This window comes from Pteropus alecto, unplaced genomic scaffold (assembly GCF_000325575.1).
Source record: "Pteropus alecto unplaced genomic scaffold, ASM32557v1 scaffold114, whole genome shotgun sequence".
Classification (NCBI taxonomy): Eukaryota; Metazoa; Chordata; class Mammalia; order Chiroptera; family Pteropodidae; genus Pteropus; species Pteropus alecto.
In genome coordinates, this window is record NW_006435793.1 from 3,331,557 (window position 1) to 3,345,973 (window position 14,417).

General features: G+C 40.5%; 2 protein-coding genes across 3 annotated transcripts in view; one reads left to right on the forward strand and one right to left on the reverse strand.

Moving 5' to 3' along the window:
- Nucleotides 1-649, reverse strand: part of ANP32B (acidic nuclear phosphoprotein 32 family member B) — a 23,731-nt gene extending 23,082 nt beyond the window's left edge. The window contains exon 1 of the mRNA XM_006911547.3: nt 398-649. Within this exon, the coding sequence (XP_006911609.1) occupies nt 398-451 (54 nt within the window). The 5' untranslated portion in view covers nt 452-649. The remainder of the gene's footprint in view (nt 1-397) is intronic.
- The window catches only part of HEMGN (hemogen), a 43,103-nt gene continuing 28,715 nt past the window's right edge, over nt 30-14,417 (forward strand). Inside the window, exons 1-2 of one of the 2 annotated variants that reach the window (XM_025046531.1) lie at nt 30-143; nt 2,226-2,389. The gene's annotated coding sequence lies outside the window, so the exon portion shown is untranslated. Of the gene's footprint in view, nt 144-858; nt 1,200-2,225; nt 2,390-14,417 lie in introns of those variants that run through there. The other variant, XM_006911548.3, reaches the window with a different exon arrangement.

Genomic DNA, 14,417 nt, shown 5'->3' on the forward strand with positions numbered 1-14,417 from the left:
GCGGCTCCTCAGCAGGCCCGGTCCCCGCCCGGCCGCGCATCCCGGGAGTCTGCAAACATGGCTCCCAGCGTTACACAACCCCCTCCTCCCTCCCTCGCCGCCGGCCACACGCACACACGCTCCTCTGGGAAGGACCCAGGCGGGTGAGGAGCTCAAAGTTTGTTTGCCCCCACCCCACCGCCTTCCCCGGACGGCCGCGGGGGCCCGCGGGCGCCAAAGAGTTAATCCCCGCGCGCTCGCTCCCCCCTCCGCGCCTGCCCGCCTTCCCCTTCCAAGCCCGCGAGTTGCGCCCTTCCCTGCGCCGTGGCCGATGAACCCGCGGCCGGGGCCCCGCAGGTGGCCACCATTACATGCAAGTCATCGGAGGGAGAGGGCGCCCGAAAGGGGCTCTGCTTACAGCTGCCGGGGTTCGGTTCCTCAGCTCCAGGTGGATCCTCCTCTTCATGTCCATGTTTCCCTCTTCCCCCCTCTTCAAACTTAACTTTCCGCGGCGGGGGCGGAGGGGGGAGAGGCGTCCAGGCCTGCGCAGCTAGGGCCGTGGGAAGGGGTCTGCTGGCGACAGAGGCCGGCGGCGCGGTCCCGGGCGGCGGGCGGCGTGCGGACAGGCGAGCGGAGTCCCCGAAGCCAAGTTACTCACGGGAGCGGAGAGAAACCATGGAGGGAAAAGGGGGCTGGAGCGCAGCGCTGGTCTCACTACCGCCGCCCCCGGCCGCGGCCCCGCACTGCGCTTAAACCGGCAACGCGGCACAGACTGCTCGACTCGGCCCCGCGCGGCGCCGCTCGACTCGGTGGCCGCGGCTGCACCAAGGACGGGGCGGGGAGACGCGGCGGGAGGGGCGGAGGCGTTGGAGGGGGGGCGGTGAGGCGCAGCCTAGGGGACTGGAGCGACTTCCTCCCCTCCCCTCGGTTGCACGTGGGGTGGCTGATGTAAGAGCTTCCTTGGGGGCTTCCCTGCCCGCCGTGGAGCTGAGACCCCGGGGCCCAACCTCTGTGCCCGGACGCGGGTCTCCGGCCCGTGCGCTTGGACATTTGCCGGGAGGGCTCGGGGGCAGGCTTCACAGACCGGCTTCGGGGGTCGGTGAGGCCAAGTCTGTACGCGGAGGCTCGACCAAGCCAGACTGACACCCGCGAAGGCAGGAGACGGGAAGGGAGCGCGGGACGTGAGGCTTTCGGGTTCACCATCCGCTCTCCTACACGGTGTAGGTCAACACCGAACCCCGCTGTCTCCTTGGCTGGGTGGTGGTGGAAGGGCTGCGAGGACCCCCGGTCGGGAGCAGAAACGCGGCCGGCCGGCCGGCGTCGTACCGCGTGGCACCGGACGAAGTCGGCCTTCGCGGCGGGTGGGAACCGGGACAGCCCCCGCCACTTGCCCAAGCCACAGAAGAGCCGAATGTCCCCAACTTAAGGAGAATCAACCTGAGTTTCTAGTATTTAAATGTAGAGTAGCAAAGCAGCATTTAGCATTTCTGATGAGGCCTCGGAGTTTTACAGTTTTTCCGCAGACTCTTATCCCATTATTCCTTAGGAAGGACCCCTGTGAGGTGTGTAAATTCCTGATGGTCTTGGTTTCAGTGAAGCTTGGCAGGTAGCCTTTGTAATTGTCTGGTCAGAGAGCACCCGGAGAACCAGAGTTAGAGACCCCGTTTGCTTTTGCAGACCTCAGGGAGTAACCTAGGGTTATAGTCAGCTTAAAATAAGTAAACACGTCATATGTCTTAATCAGAAAACATCTTAATTCTAATATAGACAAGAAGCTCCAAAGATTGGGAACAACTTAAGAATACAGAAACACAAATCTGTACATTAACTTAGGGTTTCTTAAAGTCTCCCCCCTCCCATTTTTACCTTGGCAAACAAGCATTTATACCTATTATTAAATATGGAATGAATTAAAATTTCAAAGGGAAGTTTTAGATAATGGAAAAGGCAAAAACTTTCTAGTATGTTGTTTCCTGAGTCTAGTATTAAAATGTTACTCTTAGAAGACATCTCTGTGACGGGAAAATGGTGAGGGAGTGCTCTTCAGGATGTCACACGAGGTCTGTAACCATAAGGTTATGAGAACCACAGGGTCATGAGATGAAGACTTTTAAGAAAAACTAATAAATCAGTTCTATGAGCTAACAAGCAGTGATTGAGCATTCACTTTTAGGGCTTGATATGTTCTTTTTCATTTAATCCCAAAGACAACCTGTGAAGTAGATTGTATTTTGATCATTTTACAGATGTGGAACTGAAGCTCAGGAGCCTTAAGCTGCATGGCCATCAAGAGGTGGAGCTTGGGTTTAAACCTAGATAGATCTGACTCCAAAGCCTGCCAACTTTTCTGCTACACCATCAGTCTGACTGGAATGAAGTCATCGCATGGGGAGCTGATTTGGAACACAAGGTCAGGAACATTTGTAGAGCACCTTTAAAGAAAACAACATACAGGCGCCATCTTGTAGGTAAAAGGGAGATGCTGAAGAAGACTGGAATGTGGTAGCTCTGTGCTAAAGAGAGTGGTAACCTGGTGGTTCGTGGGGGAGGTGGTACTGATTCTTAGGGAAGAACCTGGAAAATCTTGGGACCCTGTCTTCTCTTTATGACTAACTCAAGGGTGTGAAGGACTCTTTCCTCACAAGATAAATGTGTGTTTTATAAGATTAAGCTGCAAAGTAATTAATAAACATAGCCACAATGTGCAGCAAATAAAAGGAAAGCAAAAGAGCCAAAGGAGGAGAGACTACAGACCAAGTACTGTCCCTTCTGACACAGCCGGTGCTGGCATGCACCTCTCTGAACAAAGAGCATGTGTTCCAGTGACATGCTTCTTTGTCAGGGGCTTCACTGCCAGAGGCATAAATAACACAGGCAGAACAGGGTGTGTCTCACCGCCCTGCCAACATCTTCCACTGGACTGTCAGTCCACAGGCTTGAAGGGGCTGTTGTTACAGTGCCCTGGTTTTGACTAGTGCTGTACTTAACATCATTCTGAGTATGCATCTGGGTGTGAGAAAGAAATAGAACATATAATTGTATCTAATTCACAGTTATTATGTTTATGGATTTATGGATTTGAAGGAGGGCCAGAAAGGAATAAGGAAACATGAAAACAACTTATTAATTTGTTAGGGTGTCTGAACTGTGGGTGAATCTCTTTTTACTTCCATTGATATTAATGTTTGCCTAATAAGTAATAAACGTATCAAATGATGCCTGGTTTTGGCACCCCTTTGAGTCTTAAAACTGCCTGTTAATCAGAATGTGTAATTCCAATAATCTCCAAATTGTTTGAGAACACTCTAAGCTAGTTTGTAACTCCTTGAATCTGCTCTCTACCCTACCCTACTGCCTCGGCACCAGTAGATCGTTCGTTAAATTATCGGATGCCCCAAGCCTTCCACAAATTCTGTGGCTGGAAACAAACTTTAATAAATCTGAAGATGAGAGCATTGTTTTAACAGGCTTTGAAACCAGTATGGCAGAATGGTACCCTTTCTCTTTAGTAAAGACAATATATGAAGTAGATGCATAATATAGGATGCAGAAATCATTACTCTTTAAATACTGAATACTTCCATCCTTCCCCTCCTCTCCCATCCACATATGCATACACTGGTAACTCTGCCCTCTAAGTTTCTACAGTATGCTGTGTGTAGCTGTTATAGCAGTTAGGCACCACGTGGGAGTTGTTGAAGGATCTAAAATTTCAACTAGACTATGAGCTCATACAAATATTTCTGGATGATATAAATGGAGAGTAGGAGCCTGGAGCCATCTTTAGAACATAGGTGCTCTGCAAATGTGTTCTGTTGAAAATAACGTTGCATGTAGTCAAGAATACTATCTAGGCAGCTGAGATTGTTGAGACAAGAGGAGAGGCAAATAGTTAGATGAAAGTGGGTTAAGGAATGAGATTCTATAAGCCTCCAGATGGTAAAAACAGAGGAGGGGAGAGTATCAGGTGTGTAGGCAGCTGCAGGTCCTGTAAGGGGCCCTTGCCAAGGGAACCAGATTCCTTTCTGCTCTGAAACAGCTGTAAGTGCTTGGCCTTCCTGGGGCAGCAAGGAAGCACTATGACTACCAAAAGTTAGGCTTAATGTTTATTAAGCACCATCCTTATGCCAAGTACTGTGCTTGGGACTTTCATGTATATTGCATTTCAGTTAATCCTGCCAACAGCTCACTGGGACAAGACTGTAATCCCCTTTTATTGTTTAGGAAACAGACTTGGAGAAGCCAAGTGAACTCACACAGCTAGTAAGAATCTGGATTTCTCTGTCATTAAGGCCTCACTGTAATTCATTCTCATTACTTTGATCCCCTAGTACTCACAACTGCTTCTGAAAAACCGTTTTTGTTTCCTTTGCTTTAAGAAGATTTATATGTTCATTGTGGGGGGAAGAGACATAGAAAAATAAATTTTAAATTTAAATTCCTACTATTGAGATACACCCACCATTAAGGTATATATCCTTGTAGCTTTTTTTCTTTATTGTACATATTTTTAAAAAAATATTGGAATCAGATTGAAGATTTTTTTGAAACTTGTTTTTTCCACCTACCATTACAAGAAATACAATAAAAGTGAGTATTAACTTTGCTCAATGTTTTCCCCTTTTTAGAGAAGGAATCTCGTGATGTGAAGTCCCGCTCCATCATTTACTAGCTGTGTACTTTTGGACAAACCACATAACCTGTCTAAGGCTCAGGCTGCTCATCTCAGGACCGTTGTGAGGGTTAGCCATGATCATGTGGATGAAGCTCCTACCTGGCACAGTGCCTGGCACTCTCCTCTGTACACCTGCATAGTCACTGCAAGCCCCAGTCCCTTCCTTACCCTGAGCAGAGGCCCAGAGCTTTCTGATCTCCTCAGGGGCTGTAGAAGTTTTGTGGCCATCAGTCTTCCACCTCTGCTCCATGTCTTTCACTTCATGTAGTTACCCTGCCTCTTTGATTGAGGAAAGGGCTTACCCCAAACCAATATAAGTTTTGACTTTTAAAATGGGTGGATTCATTTTTCTGTTACACACAGTCATTGGTCTCTCTTCAGGAACTGGAAATATGCTCCTGAGCTAGACCGGAAAATATCTGAGTGGCCCCACAGTGTTGGGTATGCATAATCTCCTCCATAATTAGCCAGCATCCCTACCATCTGGACTCTCTTACCTCACAGGGATTTTCTTTTTCCACACAGAACTAAGGCTGATCCAAGAGTCCTTCCCCTGCTGACTGAACTTTCTCATCTGTTCTGAAACTTGCTTTGCCAGCTCTGGTCTGGCCAGGGACCCCTTCATGGCTATGCAAGGTAGTCTTCCCTCATTCTAGACTCTGACATTCCTGAGGTGGCTTATGTGTTCCCTAATTTGCTGCTAATCTCTTATACTGGTAAAGGTCAAAAGTCCCAAATGCCCTCACACTATACTTCTTGAAAATCAGGGTAGGAGTGCCCTTCTAGTTGCTAGAAGGGATGCTGCCCAATTCACAAATCACTTAATAAAGCCAATTAGATCTTTTAAAAAAGGAAGAAAAAAGGGAAGCAAGGCAGCCAGTTTTCTGGTTTCTTTTTATGTTTATGTATATACTATAGAAAACTTGGAAACTATACTTAACAAAGAGAAGAAAATAAAAATCTCAGTTCAGGGCTAAGCATGCACTTATCACCTTTGGTGTCTACTCCTCCAGTCTTTTCTCTACACCCATATGGCACTTTCTCAAGTCTCAGATTGCCAGAAGCATCACCTCATTAATAACAGCATTTCAGGGAGACAATGAGGAGGAGAACCCACTGCATTAAATATTCATATTGAATATAGAGACATCCTTATTTCAGAAATAGTAAGTAGTAAAAAAAAAAACATAGTACCTAGGAAATACTGCATATATGACATTTAAAAATTTTTTCAAAAGCAGGATGATACAGTAACCAGCTTTTTTCACTTAACGATATATTACAAACATTTTCATGCCATTGAATAGTCTACAATATATATTCCTTGAGGACATTTTTCTACAAAATGAAAATAGCTTTTCTTTTTCTGAATATAAAGATAATACATATTCATCTAGCAAATTCATGCAATGCAAAAAAAATATAAAGAAGAAAATAAAAGCCAGTCAAAATCCCATTACCTAGCAGCAACCACTGTTAACATTTTTATGACTATTTTCTGAGCTATCTCTATGAATGTAGATGCATATATAAATATATAATATTATATAAATGGAATCATACTATAAATGGTGCTGTGTAATATGCTTTTATTTTTCACTTAGCAGTAAGTCACAGGAATTACCCCAATATAAGTCTACTTCATTATTTTTTAAAGTCTGCTTCATATTTCACTGTGTGGATGTAGCATAATTTATTCGCCTGGTCTCCTACTGATAGACATTTAGATTACTTTCAGTTGTTTACCATTATACATAACATCTTTGTATGATTAGCTCCTAGAAATAAATTCATAGAATAATTCCAGATTCCAAGTATAAATATTTTAAATTTGGATATGCATGGCAAATTGCACTTCAGAGGCTGTACTTCGTTTATACTCCCATTAACAGTATGTAAGACTTCACCCTTGCCTAAACTAGGTCTTAATCTGTAAAACATTTTTGTCAGTCTATTTTCAACTAATGTCAAAGTTGAAAACCTAAGGGTGCCAGGACAATTCAATGTGAAAGGAACAGTCTTTTAAACAGATGGGCTGGGACTATTATATATCCACATGCAAAAGAATAAAGTTGAACCTCTATCTTACACCATATACAAAAATTAACTCAAAATGGATCATAGACTCACAGGAGCTAAAAACATAGACTCGGAAAAAAACACAGGAGTAAATCTTCATGGCCTTGGATTAGGCAAAGCTTTCTTATATGTGACACCAAAAGCATAACATACCAGAGAAGAAAGAAAATTGATTTAATCAAAATTACAAACCTTTGTGCTTCAAATGACACCATCAAGAAAGTGAAAAGACAATGCATAGAATGAGAGATAATATTTGTAAATCGTATATCTAGTAAGGGACTTGTATTCTGAATATAAAAGAATTATTAGAACTCAACAACAAAAAGGCAAGTAATCGGATTAAAAATGGGCAGAGAACTTGCATAGACATTTCTCCAAAGAAGATATACAAATGGCCGATAAGTACTTGAAAAGAATTGCTAAACATCATTAGGTATTAGGGAAATGCAAATCAAAACCACAATGACTTATCACTTCATACCCACTAGATTGGCTATAATAACAATGATGGACAACAAGTGTTGGTGAGGATGTGGGAAAACTGGAACCCTTATGCATTGCTGGTGGAAATGTAAAATGGTGCAGCTGCTTCGAAATACAGCCTGGCAATCCCTCAGAAAGTTAAACATAGAACTAGCAATTTCACTCCAATATATATACTTCAGAAAATGAAAATATATGTTCATACAAAATCCGTACATGCATGTTTATAGCAGCATTATTCGTAATAGCCATAAGTTGGAACTTAAATGTCCATAATCTGGTGAATGAATAAACAAAATGTATATCCATTCAATGGAATTTTTTCGGCCATAAGAAGGAATGAGATACTGATAGATGCTGCAATATGGTTGAATCTTAAAAATAATATGCTAAATGAAAGCCAGATATGAAGGCTACATACTATATGATCCATTTATGTGAAATGTCCACAACAGGCAAATCTATAGAGTCAGAAAGCAAATTAGTGGTTGCCAGAGATTGCATGAAGGGGAGAATGGAAAGTGACTGCTAATGGATATAGGTTTTCTTTTTGGCGTGATGCAAATATTCTGGAATTATATAGTGATGATTTGGTTGCACAACTTTGTGAATATACTAAAACCCACTGAATTGTATACTTAAAAGAAGATTAAACAGAACTACCATATGACCTAACAGTTCCACTCCTGGGTGTATACCCAAGAGAACTAAAAATGTAAATCCACACAAAAAGTTGTACAGGAATGTTTATAGCAACATTATTCATAGTAGCCCCAAAATGGAAATAACCCAAATGCCCATCAACTGATGAATGCTTAAACAAAATGTGATATATCCCTGTGGTAGGCAGAATAATGTCTCTCCAAAGATGTCCACATCCTAATCTCTGGAATTTGTGAATAAGTTACCTTACACAGCAAAAGGGACTGTACAGATGTGATTAAGGATCTTGAGATTATCCTGGATTATCTATATAGGCCAAAGCAATCACAAAGGTTCTTCAAAGTTGAAGAGGGAGGCAGAAGATAAAGGAAGGGGGGAATTTTAAGGCAAAAGAGGTCAAAGTGATGTGCCTTGAGAAGGGCTCTACCTACCAGTGCCAGCTTTGAACTAGCTTTGAACTCGGAGGAAGGATGCCGTAAGCCAAGGAATGTCGATTGCCTCTGGAAGCTGGAAAAAGGAAGGAAACAGATTCTCCTGTGGAGCCTCCAAAAAGGAATGCAGCTGTGTCAACATCCTGATGTTAGCCCAGTGATACTTATTTCAGATTTCTAACCTCCAGAACTGTAAGATAATAAATTTGTGTTGTTTTAAGCTACTAAATTTGTGGTAATTTGTTATGGCAGCAAATATATATCCATATAGTGGAATATTATTTGGCCGTAAACAGGAATGAAGTACTGATACATGCTACAACATATTATGAAAATATTGAAAATATTATGTTATGTGAAAGAAGCCAGACATGAAAGGCCACATAGTGTATGGTTCCATTTATGCAGAATGTCTAAAATAGATCCACAGAGACAGAAAGATCAGTGGTTGCCAAGGGCTGGGAGTAATGGATGTGACTGCTAATGAGTATGGGGTTTCTTTTTGGAGTAACAGAAATGCTCTGGAATTTGATAGTGGTGATCATTGCACAACTCTATGAATATACTAAAAACTACTGACTTCCACTTTAGAAGGGTGAACTTTATATTATTTAAATTGTATCTCAGTAAAACTAAATTTTAAAAAATCAGGCAAGTTGACAATGTTATCCCATTCTTATTTTAATTTATACTTGTGTATATAACTAAAGTGGCTGAATATTTTTTTCAGATATTTATAAGCTAGTCATACTTCTTTGTAAATTGCCTGTTGATATTTTAAAATTATTTATTAATAAGCAATCTGTATATATTAAGAATATTAACCCTTAGTCTGACATACATGTTCAAACTATTTTTCCCCATTTATTGTTTGCTTTTTCAATTTTGTTTATGGGATGGATACACACATACACTGGGGAGGATGATGACGAAAATTTTTTAATTTTTATTTAGGATAAAACTAATCTTTATGGTTATTGCTCTATGTCATACTTAGAAAAGCCTTCTCCACCCCAAGAGTATGTCAGTATTCACCTATATTTTCCTCTAGTATTTCTGGTTTCATTTTTATGTGAAATCTTTAATCTACATAGGCTAATATTTTGATGTATGGTTTGAGGAAAAGATCTAATTTTCTTTATTTTTAATGGTTAGCTAGTCATCTCAATACCATTTATTAAATAACTGTCTTTCTCCAATGAACATGAAATGTGACCTAAATTCTTATATATCCTTAAGTCTATTTCTGGACCTCCTTCTCTGTTCATTTTATTTATTTGTCTATACCCTTACCAGTACCTCTCTGGGAGAGTAGAAAATGGAGCCAGTGAATAAATGGCAGCAGACCAGAAGTTTACTCTCTGCATAAATAGGCTCAGAAGTCATGCTGGACTCAGGGACACCTGGCCCAGATGAGGGTGCATCTCCATTAACCATGCAGAAGTGGAGAACATACCTTTCAAAATGCCCAGTGCCACCACTACTTCTATGCTACCCCTACATATCTCCCTTCACATTTCTTCTCTCTCCCCCAAATAATATCCTGTCAGTTTAGGTGTTGAATGATATCAGAAGAATTTCTCATTAGTCATGGTGGATTTAACTTACATTCTTATCTTCACACCTTCTCAAACCCTTAAAAAGATTTAAAAATAAAGTCGAGGAAATTTTTCCAGACAGTAGAACAAAAAAATATACTATAGGTAAAGGAAAAATAAAATTCATGGAGCAGTCCTGGAAACACAATATTTGATTAATCAGAGTTAAAGAAAATGAAGAGATGAAATGGAGAGAATTAAGTGGAAGTCTATATCCCAAAACAGTGAGATAGCCCTCCAACTCTTCATTTCACACTTAGTTCCAGAATGCTAATAGCCAATCTCCAAAATCAGGAAGATTCTTTTCTGGGGAAAGTTACTGATTTAAGAGAAAATATCTAAGATAACTAAATCTGTTTTAGTTATAATATTTTTAATTTTGAAGGGCTCTTGTTCTTTATAACTGTTCATTTTTTCATAGCATCTTGTTTTAATTTCATTGATGTAACATCTGTTATCTTTGAGAAGATAAAATTTTATTCTGATATCTGAATTGTCTCCACCTTCTCCAAGTTCCTTTTTACTAACTCAGGTTTCTTTTTGTATCAGAGTCTTTCCTGAGTATCTGATCATCCTTGAATATCCATTCATATTTACAAGAGAGGCACTAAATAAGGAACTGGAAACTGTGCACTGGTCAGTCTCAGAGTCTAGTGGTCATCACTCCATGCTGATCAGGAAGCAAGCTGGTATTTCTGTTGTGAGATCCCCAAATGCCAGTATTTTCAGTACTTATAGCTTTAAAGGGTGGAATTATCAAGAAATAGTACAACAGAATTCCTTTGGATTTCCAGATTGAAATGGGCAACCAAAACATATTATAATGAAATTTAAGAAAAATGGAGATCCTAAAAGTGTCCTAAGAGGAAAAAAAAAAAAACACACACACACCTCACAATGAAAGGATCAAATATCAGAATGGTGTGAGACTTCTCAATAAAACACAGGAAACTAAAGACAGTGGAGCAATTGATGCCTTCAGAGGAAAAGGATCCTCTTAGAACTTAACATGCAGCTAAACTATTATTCAAGAATGAAAGTAAAATTAAAATATTTTCAGACATTCAAGATCTCAAAATATTAACCCTCCACACACCCTTTCTCAAGAAGCTGCTGGAGAATATATTCCCATGATGGAAGCTGTACAGCAGCTCAGTAGAGCAACCCAGTACAGATGGAACAAGAGGAGAGAGGGCTCCAGGAAGGATGATGGAAAATAAAAATAAAGATTACCACCCGTGTAACCACACTGAGAGGGAAAATAAAAAATTACCACCTGTGTAACCACACTGAGAGGTACTTTTACAGCTATGATAGGCAGAGAAACAAAAACAATAAAAAATAATTCTTAACTCCAGGAAAAATTTAAAGTACAAGAAATATAATTACAGTATGTTATATGGCTCAACTAAACATGTAGTCACATAACATAGCTAACCAATACTGAAAGGAGAGAAAGTCACAGCTGTGTGAGAGTGAGGGTGTAAGAGAGCCAAATTATTATTTTTCATAGTAGGAAGTCAATAGTTTGTTAACAGTTAATGTCTAAAATTAATTTAAAAAATAATATAACCACATGACTTATATAAAAGAAGGCAAACACCAGAGGCAGCAGCTAAAAGAATTATAATTGCTGTCTCCTATTCTCTGGAATGGGAGGGGCAAGGCAAAAGACCCATGTTTTGGTAACAAGCTCTGTAGTACTATTTGGCGTTTAGAACCCTGTCCATGTATTACTCTGAAACAAATGAAATTGAAGTTCAAAAGCAAGCAAGCTAGCAGAGGAGGCTCCTGACAGTGGTTGTGGATGCTGGGCAAAGGTGTTCTGACCGCCTCAGATATCTGTTCCTTAAGGGCTGGATGTCCACAGACTGGCCCAGGACAGATGGTATGGGAGGGGCCAACGACTTTCTTATCTTTTCTCTTAGGCAGTCTGCTCATATAATGAAAGTGAGTGGGACATGAGCTCAAAAATGGATCAGATTTTCTTAATCCAACTGCAACATGCACTTTAAAAGAGTAGAGATGTTGCTGAGACTCTGCCGTTACATTTTTGTCAGATTTTGCATGGTGTTGGGAGATTCCTGATGTCCCTTCTTCACATATGTTTTTAGCAAGAAGTTTGGAGATGAGAGGGGGGCTACTAGGAAGCCCCTGTTTTTCTGAGCAGGTTCCTCTCTCTCTCTAACTGAGGAATAATTACATACAGAAAAATGCACAGATATTAAGCATACAGTTGGTGAGTTTTGACAAAGGTGAATACCTGTATAAACAACATCCCAGTCGAGATAGAAAGCACCACTATCACATTCCCCCTTTCCCTTTCTAATGTCCCATCAGAGGCAAACCCTATTTTCATTATATCCCCAAGAGATGATTTTTCCCATTCTTGAACTTCATATGAATTAAATCATACTACACATATGCTCTTGTGTCTGACTTCACTTAACTTAATATTTTTAGGATTTATCTAGGTTGTTGGCTATATCAGTAGCTCACTTCTTTTTATAGATAATTAGTATTCCAGAGTGTGACTATACTGCAATTTATTCATCCATTTTCTGAACAAGTCTCTTCTTTCTGGTGACAAGCCTTGTTTTTGATCTGGAACTCGTCTTCTTTGCGTGATCTTTTTTACTAACACACTAATGGGGTTGTTTCTACTATGTGAAGTTGAAGGATAAAAACTCAGCTTTTTAAAGGATCAGCATAATTTACACATATGCTATAAATGGAAACTGGATGCACTACATGCTCAGTTAGGTTAAAACTATTTCTGTACCAGGAGACTAATTAAAAGCTTGTGACAATAACCCACATGTAAGGTAACTGAAGTCTAGACTAAGTGCCTGTTGTGAGAAGAGAAAGGGAGGGACAGACAGGATAACTATTTCACAGGAAGACTTGACAGGGCTTTGTGACAGATTAGATGTATGGGATGAAGGAGCAGTGACATCTGCCTGTTGAGTCTCTTCCCATTACAGCTTGGGCCAGTCAGACCCTCTGCAGGCTGTGCTCTATAAGGAAATTTAGAGTCCTGGTTCAGTGGCTCAGCCCACCTTCCAGGCGCACTGTTCCTGGTAGTAATCCTGTTCCTGGTATAATCTCTCACCACACACTGGGGAGCTTTTTAAAGGTGTAGTGACATTGAGAAAGAACACTGAATTTGGTCTTGGTTAGTTTTTCATTCTCTCACTCACTGAGGCTCCCTAAGTCTCAATTTCCTCATAGGTAAAATGAGGATGAATAAATATACCCATTCTATAAGATCATTTTGAGGATCAGAGGAATAGACTTCAAATTTTTCGTAATGGTTCACAAGAGGCTAATAAAGTAATTCACCTGTAGGCGAGGGTGAACAGAATGGGGGAAGAAGTGGGCATGAAACTTTGTGTATGCTTTTTTTAAAAAATTATGTGAACATATTCCCTTTTCAAAACAGAGATAAAAACAAAAACAAAACCTTGAACAGAATTTTAAAAAACTATATAAACGGTTAGGCATTCTAGGCTGCTGAAAGAGAATGAGGACCACAGACTGGCCCACCTCCTATCTATGAGAATATTTGAGTCCATTAACCCGGAAGTCCTGTCACTCTGGGATAGCTGGACAATAGGGAATTGTATCAGCTTAATGATAAAAAAAAAAAAGGAAAGGAAAAATGGGCTACTTGGGTTGCAGTAAGAAGAACTCTGAGAGTAAAGAGAATTGGATCCTGGTCCTGGCTTTACTGTGTAATTTAGGTGGGTTCCTTCCCCTCTCTGTATCTTCTATTAAATGAAAGAGCAAAACTGTGATCTTTGAGGTGATTCCAGCTCTGACATGCTAGAATATAATGCTAATTTCTAAGCGACAAAGGTTATCATGATGTAATATCTGTAAAGGATTTGTTGATGGCATTTTTATATCTAAGACAAGAGCAGGGTCATGAATACTATAGTTATATTTTCACCTTTTATTTCCTTTAATACTGAAGTAAATATCCAAAAGTGATCAATCAAGTGGATTATGTATTCCAGGAAAAGGAAACTGAGTTATATTTCAGTAGTACTATTGGTGCAATCCCAAGCTGCCCACCACAATGCTGTTTGCTACTGATATCAGGCTAAGAGTATATCAATGATATTTTATGAATATATGGCACTTCATATGGCTATCAATGAATAGGATCTCAAAGATCAAATAGTTCAAATTTTAACAAGACCCCAAAATGAACTTTGGTGCCAGGGAACTCACCTCTTTCTGAGGTGCTTCATTCCATTTTTATATTGTTCAAAGCATTAGGAAACTGTTTCTTAGGCTGAGCTGAAATCTTGTGGCAAATTGCTGAAATGTGGGCCAGTATTAGACCATGTCTTGTTGGCTCTTCATAGCATTTAAAAATATCTCAATTAGTTTCCAACATTAAAACATCATGAGATTTTTTACATAAACTATTTCTGGCTTCTCTTAAAAGATCAAAAGATCTGTGTGGTTGCCTTCCCAATATCATTCTTCTCCTTCTCC